At 36.6% G+C, this 14,908-nt stretch overlaps 1 protein-coding gene across 50 annotated transcripts in view; it reads left to right on the top strand.

Annotated features, from left to right (window-relative positions):
* PPIP5K2 (diphosphoinositol pentakisphosphate kinase 2) overlaps positions 1-14,908 on the top strand; it is a 52,816-nt gene that overhangs the window by 8,394 nt on the left and 29,514 nt on the right. For 33 of the 50 annotated variants that reach the window (XR_015280755.1, XM_086868592.1, XM_023943389.2 and 30 more), the window contains exons 2-9: positions 5,055-5,453; positions 6,991-7,186; positions 7,544-7,634; positions 8,565-8,650; positions 9,956-10,110; positions 10,485-10,586; positions 12,268-12,429; positions 14,317-14,438. Coding sequence is in view for 49 of the 50 variants with exons in the window: in XM_086868592.1 (XP_086724718.1) it covers positions 5,310-5,453; positions 6,991-7,186; positions 7,544-7,634; positions 8,565-8,650; positions 9,956-10,110; positions 10,485-10,586; positions 12,268-12,429; positions 14,317-14,438 (1,058 nt within the window). In the remaining variant the exon portion in view is untranslated. Of the gene's footprint in view, positions 1-4,615; positions 4,683-5,054; positions 5,454-6,990; positions 7,187-7,543; positions 7,635-8,564; positions 8,651-9,955; positions 10,111-10,484; positions 10,587-12,267; positions 12,430-14,316; positions 14,439-14,908 lie in introns of those variants that run through there. The other 17 variants (XM_086868596.1, XM_086868601.1, XM_086868591.1 and 14 more) reach the window with 2 other exon arrangements.

The following is a 14,908-nucleotide window of genomic DNA, read 5'->3' as shown; positions in this document are numbered from 1 at the left end:
ATCTAAACATAAAGTATCTCTGCCCCTTATACTGCTGCTGCTGCTGCTGCTGTTGACTTCTTAATACAGAAAAATGGTGCTGGCAAGACTCTTACATGCTCAAGGGGCAGCAAGATAGAATTCTGCATAGGGCACTGTGTACTGGAAGCTTCTTCCATCAGCACTAATAGTATTTCTAAAGCAGGAAGACAGCACCATCTTCTTGCTTTGCCATTTATTATTTCTCCTTGGCATACAGCTAGAGAACCATGTGTTTACTCAAGCATGATCTTACTGTATTATTGATGTCAGATAACTGTAGATGGTGTTTGGGAGGACTTGAGTAAGTTGTTCACTGTAGTTCCAGTCAATTCGTATTTCTCTTTGCTTGTCTCTTTTCTTGCTTTATTTTTATTTCACATATGACAAGAAAGAAGGGAATAGCTCAATTTTTATTGTACCATTTGTGGGATAAGAATTTTAATTCCCATCCCTGAAAGCATTAATTCTAAAAATTAGGTAATTTTTTTAATATATCCTGACACAAATTTATGGTAATGACATTAGCTTACAGTATCTGCTGTCAGGGAGATAAACTGGCAACCATCAGCAGTCAGAATGCCACTTTATATGCAATTCAGTGAGTTCATGCAGTAGTTTATAAGCCTGAGAAACGTCAGTATCCTTTTCTGATCCATAGCCTTCAGTGTTACTTTCACAAACAGTATGAAAGCTCTGGGGTCTAGTGAAAGTAGCATGGGGTGGCAACCTAGTTATTCATTTGCCTTCAAACGGATGAACAGTGTTAATCTTGGAGAAAATAATCTGTTAATTCCAAGCGAACTATGTGGCTGTTCAAAGTCTTTTCTGGAGATGAAGCCCTATTGCAATGTGCTTGCCACGCGTAACACCAGCAGTCTCCAGATTCTTGAATGGGGAAAGTAGCAGAACAATGAGTTTTCAGATACGTTTGTTGGGGAAGTATGTCAGGTTATATCTGTCTGCCATTTGTAGATAAGTATAATGCTCTTTCCCTTCAGGCTATTTGTGTGGGTTTTACTTGCTTTGAGAAGTAATCCTTTTGGGCTAGAGAGACTCGGTTAATGCTGGATATCCCCATGAAATAACCAGTCACCAATTGTACACAAACTTCATCACTTCTGCTGCTCTCACAAAGTATACTGCAGGGATAGATAGGGGAAAGAAGCCTAAAAGTCTTGTTTTAAGACCTTCAATTTATTTGAATGTTTCAAGTTGTTGTTCTTCCTTCATTATGAGAAAATGTTCCATTTTAGAAAGCTGTTAAGAAACTGATTACCAATGTACATATTTTGGGTAATTTTTGGTAGCAAGACAAACTTCATTTTTTGGCTTTATCAGGGGCCTTTTTTGGTTTTAATATCTTTATAAAATTCTGTGTTAGTTGCCAGTATATTTTGGCAATAATCTCTGCCTTTCTGAAGCTTGCTAGAAATAGGATTTGGGAAGCTCTCTTTCTTTATCATGTCATAAACAGGATTAATTTACCTGAACACCCAATTTCTGACTTTTGTTAAAGTTAGATGAATTAGGTGTTTGAAATTTCATCTTGTTCTTATTGCATGAAAGGCAAACAGCTGCAGTTTCACATTCTAAGGGAAAGTAATTTTTTTGTAATCAGAATTGAAGGACAACGGGTACGCAGCAAATAAGTTTAAGAAATAAACATTTTTAATTCTCTTCTCTGAGCCTAGGATCCTTATGCTCAGAGTTCAGTTTCAACTTCTGGATCCGATGTTTCTGTATATGTCTTGGGGTGATTTTATGATGATACTTTATTCCCTGATCATCTGCTTTATGCCCAGAAATGTCTGCAGTAAGAGGAAGCAGGGGCGGAGGTTAGAGCCCGGGAGCGCTGGGCGCGGGCTCTGTTCAATCTCTGCGGTTTTGGTTTTTTTGCGAGCTTGAAGCAAGGCTGTTTTTTTTTCCCTTTGCCTACCCCTAGCCTGGAAGCTGTATTGGGCTTCCTCTCAGCGGCTCTTTGGATTTTTGCTCCCTTGAACAAAAGTTTGGCTTGTTTTTGTTTTGTCTGTCCGGGGGGCCGGCAGGACCGCCCTGAGCCCGAGGCCTCAGAGGAGGAGCTGAGCCAATATGAGCAAGGACATTAAAATCCGCAAACTTCGGCTGCTGCGAGAAGGAGACTCAGCAGAAATTCAACAGTTTTCCCAGCCCTGCTCTGCTCCGGGCTGCTGTGTGATCTTCTCTTCCCAGAGACAAAAGGGTCCAGCTGTCATTTTGTTTTCTGGGCCACACGATCAGCCTGTGTATTTTTTGTTTTTCCCGGGCATTTTTATGAGGGTTTTTTTTTCACTGCTGTTGGTGAATGTCTGGGTGTGTGGAGGCTAGGTTTCTGGGAATTCATATCTAGCATTTATTCAGTCTTTTTCTGTGCCTTATGGGCATCCTCCTGATTTTTTTTTTTTTTGTTGTTGTTTTGGTTTGGTTTTTTGTTGTAATAAGCAGGTGTTTTGGGGTTTTTTTTTCACTTTCACCTGCTGTGAAATAAATTTCATTGATTGTTATAAATGAAATTAGAATTTCGGCAGCTAGGTCCCTTGAGTTAATAACAGTTTAATTAAAAATTAATACAATTTAGTAAATTGAATAGTAATTTGGTATAAAAGGATACAGTTTAGTAATAGAATACAATTTAGTAAAAATTACAATTTATATATATAATTTGCCAGTAATTAACTATGATTAAAGCATAAGCAAGACTGACTGGAGTACGGGGAGGGCTTCTCACCCCACCTCACATACATAACTGACCGGGGTACGGAGGCTTCCCACCCTGCCTCACGTACAAAACAAAGCACTTCAAGCTAAACTTGTATACTGTATGCTTATACATATTCATTAACGTTTCCTGTAAGTTTCCTCCTATTTCAGATTTTTCTGATTTTACCTCACTATTCTTCACAGCGCACGCTTCACTTGTTGTTAGGGGGTCTTCAGTCTTCTTTTGGTGGTCTTTTGGCAAAGGCTTCTCTTCCTCTTTGTCTTTTGGATAACCTTACAGGTTTGCCCCTGCGTACTATGCGTTGTGTTACGTGAATCTACTCATTGGTCTGATATTTACTGATTTTTAGGTCCAATGCCTAAAGTGGTTCTAATTTTGTCCATCTCAAGGCTGTTTTCATCTTGGGACATCACTTATCTTCTAAACTACATCCTGTACCTCAGTTTTAACCCGTGACATCTGTAAAGGGATGCGTTATAAATGAGTAGCCAATTTGATTAATAAAAAATAATTTATTAAAAAATACAATCGTGAAAAGTCATAAGCAAAATTCAGTTTGATGCTGTAGCAGGCAAACAGCGTCGGGTGAGGCAGGGAAGGGCTCTCTGGCACTGCTTCACCATGCTTCACAAACTTCAACTGCCTCTAGGTGCTTTTATATGTTTTCAGGTTTTTTGGGGGTCTCTTGGGATACACTCCTTGTAGACAAATATTCATGTTGTTCTGGGTGTATATGTTGTAATCTTGTCAGGTTTCTTGGAAATACACTTCTTCCAGATGAATATTCATGAGTTACAGTCTTACAAGACTGAGGTTTCTTGACCATGCATGCTCCCTGCAAACGCATATTCATGTTGGCCTTGCTGCATATCACTAGAATCTCGTCAGAGAAGGTTTCCTGGAAATACGCTAGGAATTTTATCAGACAAGGTTATAACTTCAGCACAAATTTATTTATGTTTGTATTACAGGGTGTATCTGCCTTGTAATACTGATTCTTTTGATTGCTTGTAATAATAACTTTAATAACAGTTACAATTTAGTTAGCAGGAATCAATTCCTTTTATTACAGTATCAATTTCTCTCCTAGGCAGAAGAAATAGGAGTTAACGGAAGGGCTTTTTCTCTTTAGATGAGACGTTCATTCCAGGGTGTTGTCTCCTGAAATTTATCTCCAAAACCAAAACGGTATTATTGATCCACAGCCTCTTAATTAGAACAAATTCTTTCTGGGTAACTTTTGCCTTGCTTACCCTCCCCTAGACAGGAAGCTGAACGGGTTTATCACCACTGGGAATTTACTATTGCTTCACTTAGTTCATAGGACAGCCAAAGTCATTTTGACTGATATTTAGAAACAAATTCAGTTCTGCTGAGACATCACTGTTGAATAGCACTTGCGTAATGACCTGCAAATAAGCCATCTAACCCATTGGATCAGATGAGCTTCTAAAGAAGTAACTGCTTGTTAATTTTCTAAAAAGTGGTGATACATTATAATGAAACTTATAAATCCATAGACTTCTCACAGCATCAGTTACCTTGTAAAAACAACAGATGCCTGATCTGTGGGTATGTTTCTGTGTAGAAGTTATTTTGCCAATGTTTTATTTTCACACGACAGTTAAAAGGGTGTAATATGTGTTCACTGCTACATCAGTAGTTAGAAGTCCTTATTTTGGAAGGCAGTGCTAGTGTCCATCTCTGTAATTTCTAATTTTTCGGAGTGAAAATAAGGCAACACTGTTGCAAGCTGTCACATACATTTTGTTTTCGTAGAGAAGATTCAATCAAGTTTTAAGACTAGGGGTTTTTTTCAACAGTCCTGATGGTGGCTTTTGTTTTTCATTAGAACTACTGTCTGTTTGCCATTGCCATTTGGTCGCAAAACTTCTGTGGGAAAAAACAGTTGATAACATAGATAGTGAGTAAAATAATGTCAATATTGGAGAATATTTTTGTTGTATTTCTCATGTAAAATATATACTCTCCACTTAAGCTTTCTTAAGCTAAGAAAAAAATTCATTTGCCAGCTTTTACTTCCGTGAGTTACATTGTCTATTTCTAAAATATATGTATTGGTAGTTTGATAATAATTTTGAAACTATTCCCCATGTTCTAAATGTACCTCTAAAAGTAGAGTCTGTGTGATGCACACTGTTTTCTTTCTGATGCTTTGCTCAGAGGTACATAATTGTCCAAACACTTTTTCCTAAATGAGAAGAGTTTATTTTATCTCACCTGATCAAGTGTGTCTTTTTTTTTTTTTTTTTTTTTTCTCCTCTATTTCTTGTAGGTTAAAAAGTCACACCATCTCAGGGAAAAAGCAGCACATTGTCGGTTTCTTGAAGCAGCAAATCTAATAAGTAATGAGCAGATGATAACAAGTTAAACAGTGCCTGGTAAACAACGCAATCATAGTGGCAGCACTGCACAAGCAATATCAAAGAGCAGGAGCTTTGGTGTTCCTGAGTGAGTAGGAAACATGCCCAGGATCTCACCTGCCAGAGTGCCTGCAATTTTTACATAGATTTCTATAGGTCTTGTAACCATGTCTGTTAATGCAACAGAGAATGATCCTCCCAGATTCTTTGTGGGTGGAGAGGATGGAGAAGGATTACTGGATTCAGCCAGATCTACAGATTACGAACACTTCTATGACCATGGGGAAGAAGAGGAGGAAGAGTATGACTCTGTAAGTACTGTAGGGACCTTTGTTTAGTATGCTTTGTTCTAGAACATTATTTCTGATTTCCAAATTTTTTTCAAAAGTGGTTTAAAAATTTTTTTTTTCAAAATGTTTTTCAGTATTTAATTATTTTTCAAAAATGGCATTAGCTCACGTAAGTCTAGTACTGAAATGGTGTTCCAAATTGAGAAATCATATTCAATATGATATCGATAAGATAATGATCTGTCAGTAATGTTTGGAAAAGAGGGATGCAAGAAAATTAAGTATACCTTGAACTGTGAAGTAGATGTGCTTGATTTTAGAGAGTTTCAGGGCAACTGAGGTTGATGTGCATGATTTGCAGACTTGATTTGGGTTCTGGGAATGTACTTGATGGCATAAGCTTCTGTTTTATTTATTTGGTTAGCTGGAAGCAAAAAAACTATTGGGAAATTCTCTTCTGTGTACTGTCCATTGCTTCATAATTAATTTTTTTTAAATTTTTTTTGTTGTTCTTTCTTATCTTGGTATTTTGAAAGTGCATAATAAGTTAATCTTAAATTATACCTTAGTTTATTATCTTTATAGAGTGTTCTGAATTGTATTTGAGCACTGTGCTTATTGGTTTTTAGCTTGCTTAAGACAAACTCTTAATTTTATTATACATGAGTCATGTAATTTTTTTAACTCTTCATTGATCTTTTTGCAACATTGCATTTTATGGAATAGATTAAATTTTCTCTAATTGTAAATACATCTAAAAAGCCTAAATGCAAGACAGCATTGCTAAAGCACTTCCCACAATTAAAAATAACTTGGGAATCCAGAGTAGCAGTGCAAAATTAGCTGAGGTAGCTCAATTCAATGAGTCTGTTTTGGCAAGGGAAGGTAGCTGACTAGGTTTTCAAAGAGCATTAAGTTGAATTAAAGAATTGCTGTGTGGGGTTTTTGGGTTTCTTTATAGAGCACAGTAGGTTGGTGTTGCTTTTAGAAATAGTGTTGACAGAAAAAACATATTGAAAGTTCATTGTGAAAGTAAATATAGAGTATACAAAAAAAAGTGAAACTGTTTATGCACTAAATAGTTCAGAAATCTACAAAAGTAGTTTCTTGTTTTCTAGTTTTCCTTTTCATAATTCACATAATATTAGATGATGAGAAGCCTTGTGACTGTTATTTAGACATAAAAAAAATTACATAATTGAAAAATCAATTGCCAGTTGATTTCAGAGTAAGCCGTAAGTATGATTTTGTTCAGATTTGACACTCATGACTTAGCTTTTGATCATATCTGTTTGTTCTGGTAACAATACTCACAAAAAGTAATATAGAGCTGTTAAATAGTTTCACTCCTGGGACATTTTTTTGTGAAGATGCAGTGTGATATGCTGTTATGCTGCATTTTGTTATCTGCTAGCAATTTACCTGAATAAAAATTAAATTAAAGGTAGCATGTGAATTTTAAGAGAAAATACCTGCTCTAGTATTGTGCTGCTAAAACCCATTTGTGTTTTGAGAGCACGTAATAATTATTTTTTCCTTCTCCCCACCTCCTTTCCAGCCACCAGAAAGACAAATTGCAGTGGGGATTTGTTCAATGGCTAAGAAATCAAAGTCCAAACCAATGAAGGAAATTCTTGAACGCCTCTCCATGTTTAAGTATATAACTGTGGTGATATTTGAAGAGGATGTTATTTTGAATGAGCCAGTAGAAAATTGGCCTTTATGTGACTGTCTCATTTCTTTTCACTCTAAAGGTAAATCTTGTAATAATACCATAAATACTTGTGACATCTAAATTATTTCTTTGAAATAATTTAAAAATTTTGAAAGCCCTTTTATGTTTTCTGTCTTGCAGTTTTTTCGGGTTTTTCTAGGAAGTGATTCTTTTGTCTTCTTAAATATAATACAAATTACTTTTAAAGTGTAAGTTTTTTAAATTATGCTGTTTACATTGCTTGAGAAAGTCCTGTCTGACAGGATACAAGAATAGCTGCCCCGCTGGTAAGTGCGTTTAAAGCCAGTGGAAATAGTGATCTAATGCAAAGGTTCCAAACTATTTACTGGTAATGTGTCTTGTAATTTTAATTTGTTTTTCTTAATAAACATTTTAGGGTTCCCACTGGACAAAGCAGTAGCCTATGCAAAACTCAGGAATCCATTCATAATCAATGACTTGAATATGCAGTATCACATACAGGACAGGTAAATAACACTTATCACCTTGTAAATCAAGCCATTTTTGTCAGAGACTGTGAAAATTTCTTGTTATTGCATAGCAGCAATTCCAGTGTATTGTCCCTGCCCATAGTGGAGGGTTTGGAACTAGATGATTTTTAACATCTCTTCTAATTCAGACCATCCTCTGATTCCATGATTGTACAGTAATTTAAATAAAATTACAGTGAATGTTACACTTACTAATCTTCAGATATGTTTTTCTGTTTTGCTGTTTTTACACTGATCAGTCTGAAGACTGACCAGGTTAGAAATTTGGTGATAACAGTTTTCTAAAGCTTAGCAAATAAAATAATTTAAACTCTTAAAATACATATAGCATAGGTATGTATAGCAGCTGTACAAGCTCAGATAATTGTAGAACTCATGTGATTCACAGTATTTTTTTCTGTAAAGATGACAAGTTGTTGGTACTCAAAAGTCATGTGGTTAGTGAAAGCAGATTTTCTTTTGGAGCTGAGGTCATACATAGCAAACATTAATAAAACAATAGCGAGCAAAATACATAAACACTGGAACTTTCTGAACAGTGAGCAGACTTACTATTCTGGAAGCCTTCAGTTACTGTTCTGTATAAACTTAAAATGAACAGCTGCAGATCTCCTTTAACAAGACAACTGTTTTGTGCAAATGTCTGTTGCACTGTCAGAGGGGAAAGGACTGGCATTGCAAAGTGTATTTTTATTGATGTTCAAGACATCACTACAAAGGTACAGCTGTATCAATGACCTTTAAAGCATTATATTACTAAACAGAGTATTATATATGTAACTTTATCCTATGTGATTTTTTTAAAAAATTGTGTTTATTTTTCTCCTCCTTTGTTCATGGATTGTAATCCACAAATATTAAGAGGATTTGCTGGCTTATTGTGCAATATTTGTTCTTTTTTTCTAGAAGAGAAGTCTATGGTATTCTTAAAGCTGAAGGCATTTTACTTCCTCGCTATGCAGTTCTGAACCGTGATCCAAACAATCCCCAAGGTAAGAGGAACAGAGAAAAAATGTCAACCACTAGCATCTCTTTGTTTCCACTGGAGAACAGTTGGGACATTGTGGAAAGCTAAATTTCGCTGCCTGGACAATTCATTTTTGTGGTTTGGTGTCCTCACCAGCATTTGAAGTGCTGTGGATTGACCCCTACTGGCTGTGGGGGGCAGTATGTGAAAAAGAAAAGAGGTTGAGGCTGTGTAAGCACTGTTCAGCATTAACAAAAATATGAAGACTTTTGTCACAAGTTCAAAACAATAGCACCATACCAGCTGCTGGTAAGAAAATTTACTCCATCCCAGCCAAAGGCAGCACAAGTATGGAACTGAGAAGTCCGACTCTTGACACCATACATCTTACAGACATCATAGGATAAATAGAATATAAGGGCCTCCCTACTCAAACTGAGCTTCTAATATGTCAGCAAAGAGAGCAGCATTCAGGATATTATATTAACCACAATTATTAGTAATTTTTGTTAGTAAAGTAATGATAGAAACAAGTCTGGCTGTTGAATACTTCCCTTTCTGAGTATAATAAACAGCCATATATTTGAAATCTGTTCTAGATATATCTGTAGATGCTGTACTATGAATATAAATCGGAATTAATTTTTTGTGTAACTGGAAACAGACTGAACTTTTTCTGCTAAAATGAAGACTTTAAGCAGCAGTAAGAGATTTCAGTGACAGGTCAAGGGGATTTTGCATTAAAATGTTGTGTGATCTAGGGAAAAAAGGACATATTTATGCTACAAAAGTGAAATAAAAGCTACTGCTTGCAGTTAACCAGTATTGAATACCAGATTCGTGATTGCTGATACCAGAGGACCTAATCTTATATGCAGGGTGCATCTATCACACAGTATGGGATACTATGAGTTCTAACCCTATGGAAGGTGCTGAAGCATCTGACATCACACTGTGTGTACTGTTCACTTGTCAGCTTCTCATATTTCAGAGAAGGGTACTGAAAAAAAAGGACAAATAGTGTTTCCCTCTCTTCAAAACATTTCCAAAATATACCACCTTATGCAGTTTATGCACCTGCAGGAAACAGTTTTGTATCTGACACCGAGGAAATCAACAGAAATTTCAGAACATAGTATTTAAATAATATAGACATGGTACAGCAAACATATACTGCATGTTATCATCACTTGTTGTGCAGTCAGTAACAAATCAGAGAGACAAAGATGTAATGGAATATTACTATTTCACCCTGCAAATTAATGCAGATCTCTTAATAATTGTATGCCATTAGTATACTGTTACAACTGTTCTTTGTACTGTTCTTCAGAATGCAGCTTGATTGAAGGAGAAGATCATGTGGAAGTGAATGGAGAAATTTTCCAGAAGCCCTTTGTAGAAAAACCAGTTAGTGCTGAGGACCACAATGTTTACATTTATTATCCAACATCAGCTGGAGGGGGAAGCCAGAGGCTCTTTCGAAAGGTGAGGTTATTGTACTAAAGCTATTGAAAAGCTCTAGGTGTCTTAACAGGATTGCAGAGTAATTCTGTTATGTCCTGCTTGCTTCAGGAATAGTGGCAGATCAGAGAAATTTCAGAGGAACATGTAAATTGAATGAAGGCCTATGTTTCTTGCAGCAGATAGTTAGCTTCTGCAGATTCTTAGTACACACCGTGAGTGTACTTCTAAAATCTTAAAAAATCTTTTGGCAATGATCAGAAGTCTGCTTCATTTGGTACAGGAAATGTTTTTTCAGTACAGTGTTTTTTCAGTTTTTTCAGTGTGTTATTTTAGGTAGTTTAAAAGTTTCTCAAGCCATACCCTATGAATTTTTAATGGAAAAATACATCTTTCAGATTGGCAGCAGAAGCAGTGTTTATTCTCCTGAAAGCAGTGTAAGGAAAACAGGCTCCTATATTTATGAGGAATTCATGCCTACAGATGGAACTGATGTGAAGGTATGACAACTGCGCATTCTTATTTATATTTAGAACAATCAAGTGTTCAAAGCTTGTCAGTTTTATAGTTAATAGTATATATTGGTCAAGGATTAATTTTAATTGAGTTTTAATACATTCCAGAAATAAAGAATTCAATTCTGGTTCTAGCTAAATGTAGTAGTTGTAATGTAGAGCAGCTGTGCTTGTGTGCTGGAGGCTTGCTACTCAACATAATTGTCTTTTTTTGCATTGTATTAGTGCCAGAACAGCATCTTCTTTCCCATGCTAACAGATGCTTAGATACTTTGTCTGAAGATTAAAGGTTATAAAGAAATCTAACTGAAGTAGATCTTAATATGCTAATTAATAAATGAAAGTTCTTTGCTAAAATTTTATGGAGTAAAAGAAGATAACCTTTGTGGATCTTACCTGTAACAATTTTCAGTCTTTTGTTCATTTAAGTTCTTAACAGAGGTAAAGATTAGGTACCATAAGAGAATGCTAAAACAGAGAGATAACAAAGTAGCCATGGATGAAGATTACTTCCTTTCCCTTTCTGTTCACTTTGGCTATTTTAAGCCCATTTAAAACCATCTGAAACAAATGTTTTACAATATACGTAAGAGATCACCATGTTTAGACAAAAAGGTGCAGGCGTGGAGAGTGTGAGGACTAATCCAAAAAGCCCTTTTATTAACTGCAGTCAGCTTCTTGCTATCACTTGTTGCATGAGGGGAATGCTCTTTTCATGTTCTCAGAAAAATGCCCTGTTGTACTCTTCCAAAGGTTATTCTGTGTAACACTTTGCAATAGGTTAATTTGTGTTTACAGACATTTGTGTAAGAGCTTTCCAAACTTTCTGCAAAGTTTCTTGCAACAAGGAGAGATGCAAATGGCTTGAGGGGTAGGGACTATTTTGACTAGTTGTAGTGTAGTCAACAAGCACCAATGGTCTTTTAACACTCCAAATAAATAATGTATTTTTTAACAAGATTTTCAGCTTTATATTCAGCAGTTTCACTAAACTTAGGCTCTTGCCTGAGTTCACTGAGTTGGCAGTTATGGAACTCATCTGCTTTAGCTGAATACAGTTTTTTATCAGTGCTTGGAGTTTGTTTTTTAATTAAAGAAACTGTAGCCTATTTTTGAGAGCTGCTGACACATCTCTTCTAGCATATGCCCCAAACCCTCCAGTGAGCATCAAAACTGCAGTAGGGAAATAACACAATTGTTCTCTCAAGTTCCTGCATTGCCATCTTAAAGCTGGGTTGATCCTTGCTTGGTTTAGTCCTGTCTAAAATGTAAACATACCTTTTAAATTAAGAGAATCACTTAGTCCTGATGCCAGATTTCTGTAAGTAAACTGAATAATTCTCAAATTAACCTGTTCTCCAGGTTCTGCAGATGTTTTGGAGAAGAAAACATTTACATCTCTATCATAATAGAGAAATTAATTTTTACTAACTGAGTTTTTATAATGACTGTTTTTCTTGTTTTATCCTAGCCTGTCTGTTAATGTTGTGTATTCTCTGAAGGCAGAGAATGCCACTGAGGAAGATACTTTAGTGTAATGTTTTCAATAATGAAAGCAGCTAGTATCTTTTGATGTTGTCATGTTTCAGTTATATGCATATATTTTGCAAATTTATGCAACCTAATTTAAATACACTGGATCAAGAGCTCCTTTTTTTCAATACAGGTGTACACAGTAGGTCCAGACTATGCTCATGCTGAGGCTCGGAAGTCTCCAGCGCTGGATGGCAAAGTAGAACGAGACAGTGAAGGAAAAGAAGTGAGATACCCAGTCATTCTGAATGCAAGAGAGAAGTTAATTGCTTGGAAAGTATGTCTTGCCTTTAAGGTAAGCTGATTGCTTTCCTATCTGATCAAACATTTAGTGTTAATTAATTGTTTGTTACCTGAAACTTCCATAGGGTTTTAGTGCATGAGCCAGCAGTGGTAATTGCTGCAGAACTCCTAGGAAGATGAAAAATTAAACTTCCATATCGACATCATTTTTTTAATCAAGGATTCTTCCTTTAATGTATTGCAAAGTTCTGGATAAGTTGCTTGGGTTGCATTAGTTCCCTGAGTTTACATGTTGCTATTGTGCTTTGTTAGCCCACAGTGTATCCATTTTCTGTGTACAATATTTTCACACATTTTGATAATAGTTTCTAAATTAGCAAAACACAGTTTCAATTATGTTTTTGGAACTTCGGTTACCTAGTATTTACATCTGTAGATTAATTGTTAATTTGGTACTGACATGATTAAGTCGTGGATAAATTGATATTAATTTGATAGTTTCCATTTTTGTATAATTTTAAGATTGCTATATAATATATGGATTCTTTTGTTCTGAACTTCATTCAGTCTCTCATCCTCTGTCTCAGTTTTAGAAGACAGGTGTCTGCTAGGGAGGGCAGGAGCCTCCCTTGGGATGAAAGAATGTAGATCCCCTCCCTCCAAATTATTATAAATTTGAAATTAAGGGGCTCTCAGGCAGAGATCTGGGGATAGGAATAACAGTTCTTTACTAGTATAACCAGGCAAACAAACAAACAATAACTACAGCATTAACAAGAAAACAGAACCAGAGACGGGATGGAGGAGAGGTTTTGTTTCACAACCCCTCGAGCAGTCAGTCCCGGTGCTCCTGCAGGGCTCTGAGGAACACTCAGCTGGAACAGCAGGGATGAGCTGAGATCCTGGGCTGGTGGATGAGGTGGATCAGCAGCTCCGTGGTGGTGCCTGGCACTGCCACACGTCCCGGCAGGACAGGGGGTGCGAGGCCACCAACAAAGAGGGGAGAAGGAGACGCAGCAGCAGCTCCGTCTGGGTGATGGCAAAATTCCCTTCTCCCCACCGCAACAGCTCTGCACCCGAAGTGTCCTTCTCCAAAGCTGAAGAAAGCCTGACAAACTGTCCCCACTCTCCTTTTTTCCTTCCCCCTTCCCTGCCTGGGCTCGGCCAACCTCTTTGTCTTCACTCAATCACCCACCAAGTACCCACAGTTAGGTTGTCCCCACAACTAATGGTAAAAATTCCACAGAAAAGCCAGAACTAAAAAAAAAAAAAAAAATATAAAAAAAAAATAATAAGAAAAAGACACCTAACCCCCAACATCCTCCTTTCACCTGTTTTATAAAAAAGTCTCCTTTCAGTCTGTCTCCTTTACCAGTGTGTGTGACTGTGATGGCATTCTGGAGCCTGTAGGGTGTGAGCCTCTATCAGCAAAGTGGGCTCTGAGATTTTAAAAAGTAATCTGTTGAAATAGCTTCTAGTATCCTCTACTAATTAAATTATGGTATTATAGATATTATAGATCAATAGTATGTCAAAACTATCCTGTCAAATTTTGACAAAAATGGTTCTTCAAATTTTTTTGGCATTTCTTGTCTGCCATCCTTAAAAACTACAGGTAGTGGGAAACCACTGTCAGAAAGGGGGGCTTGTAGGCCCATGGTTGCTGTAAGTCTTGAAGTTTGTGCTCATGTAAACTTGGCCTTTAATACTAAGACAGCTAGGGATATGCAGGAGGCATAAAATAAGGTTGGGGATAGAAAGTTAAAAACAGGAAGATGTTTGCATGATGTGGGTGAACCTAACATGGAACTTACATGAGGTACTAAGTGTAAAGTGTGTCATGTTTTTGTTACATTTCCAAATGAATACCCTGTTAAAATACAAAGTTCATTTAGAATAAGCAATTCTAAATCACTTGAGCTTTTATTCTTTAAAACAGCAAACAGTTTGTGGCTTTGATTTGCTGCGTGCTAATGGACAATCCTACGTCTGTGATGTGAATGGCTTCAGTTTTGTGAAAAACTCCATGAAATACTATGATGATTGTGCTAAGATACTGGGGTAAGAGTTTTCTGATTTATTTCAGATTTGCTTATTAAGTCCCTTGCCTATTATTGTAGTTTATATACTGCCAAATTTCTTACTACTAGTATTTACTTAGTACTATTCATTGTTTCTTATTACTATTAGTTCTTTATTTAAATATCACATTAAAAGTCATTAACATATGTGGCATCTGCAGCTGGTCTGAAGCTGCACAGATAAGTTTGGCAGTGGCAGACCCCCAAGCTCAACCAGCCTAGATGTAAACAAGTCCCTGGGTGAGGCAATGATAAGGCTGTATTTGAACTCAAGCAGGGGACCCTAGCCAATCCCATCAATAAACTCCAGCTGTTGTCGCATGACCCTTGGTGTGTTCTGTCATGTGTCTGTCTCCAAAACTATGATCCCAACATAACAAACATAAAAAAATTAAAAAAAAAAATCATTAAAGAGAATCCTAAGTCAATAAGTAACTACTAACTAAATTA

The sequence above is a fragment of the Cyanistes caeruleus genome, chromosome Z (assembly GCF_971803275.1).
Source record: "Cyanistes caeruleus chromosome Z, bCyaCae1.hap1.1, whole genome shotgun sequence".
Classification (NCBI taxonomy): Eukaryota; Metazoa; Chordata; class Aves; order Passeriformes; family Paridae; genus Cyanistes; species Cyanistes caeruleus.
Note: the sequence above shows the minus strand (reverse complement) of the source record. Positions and strands in the feature narration are given on the sequence as shown.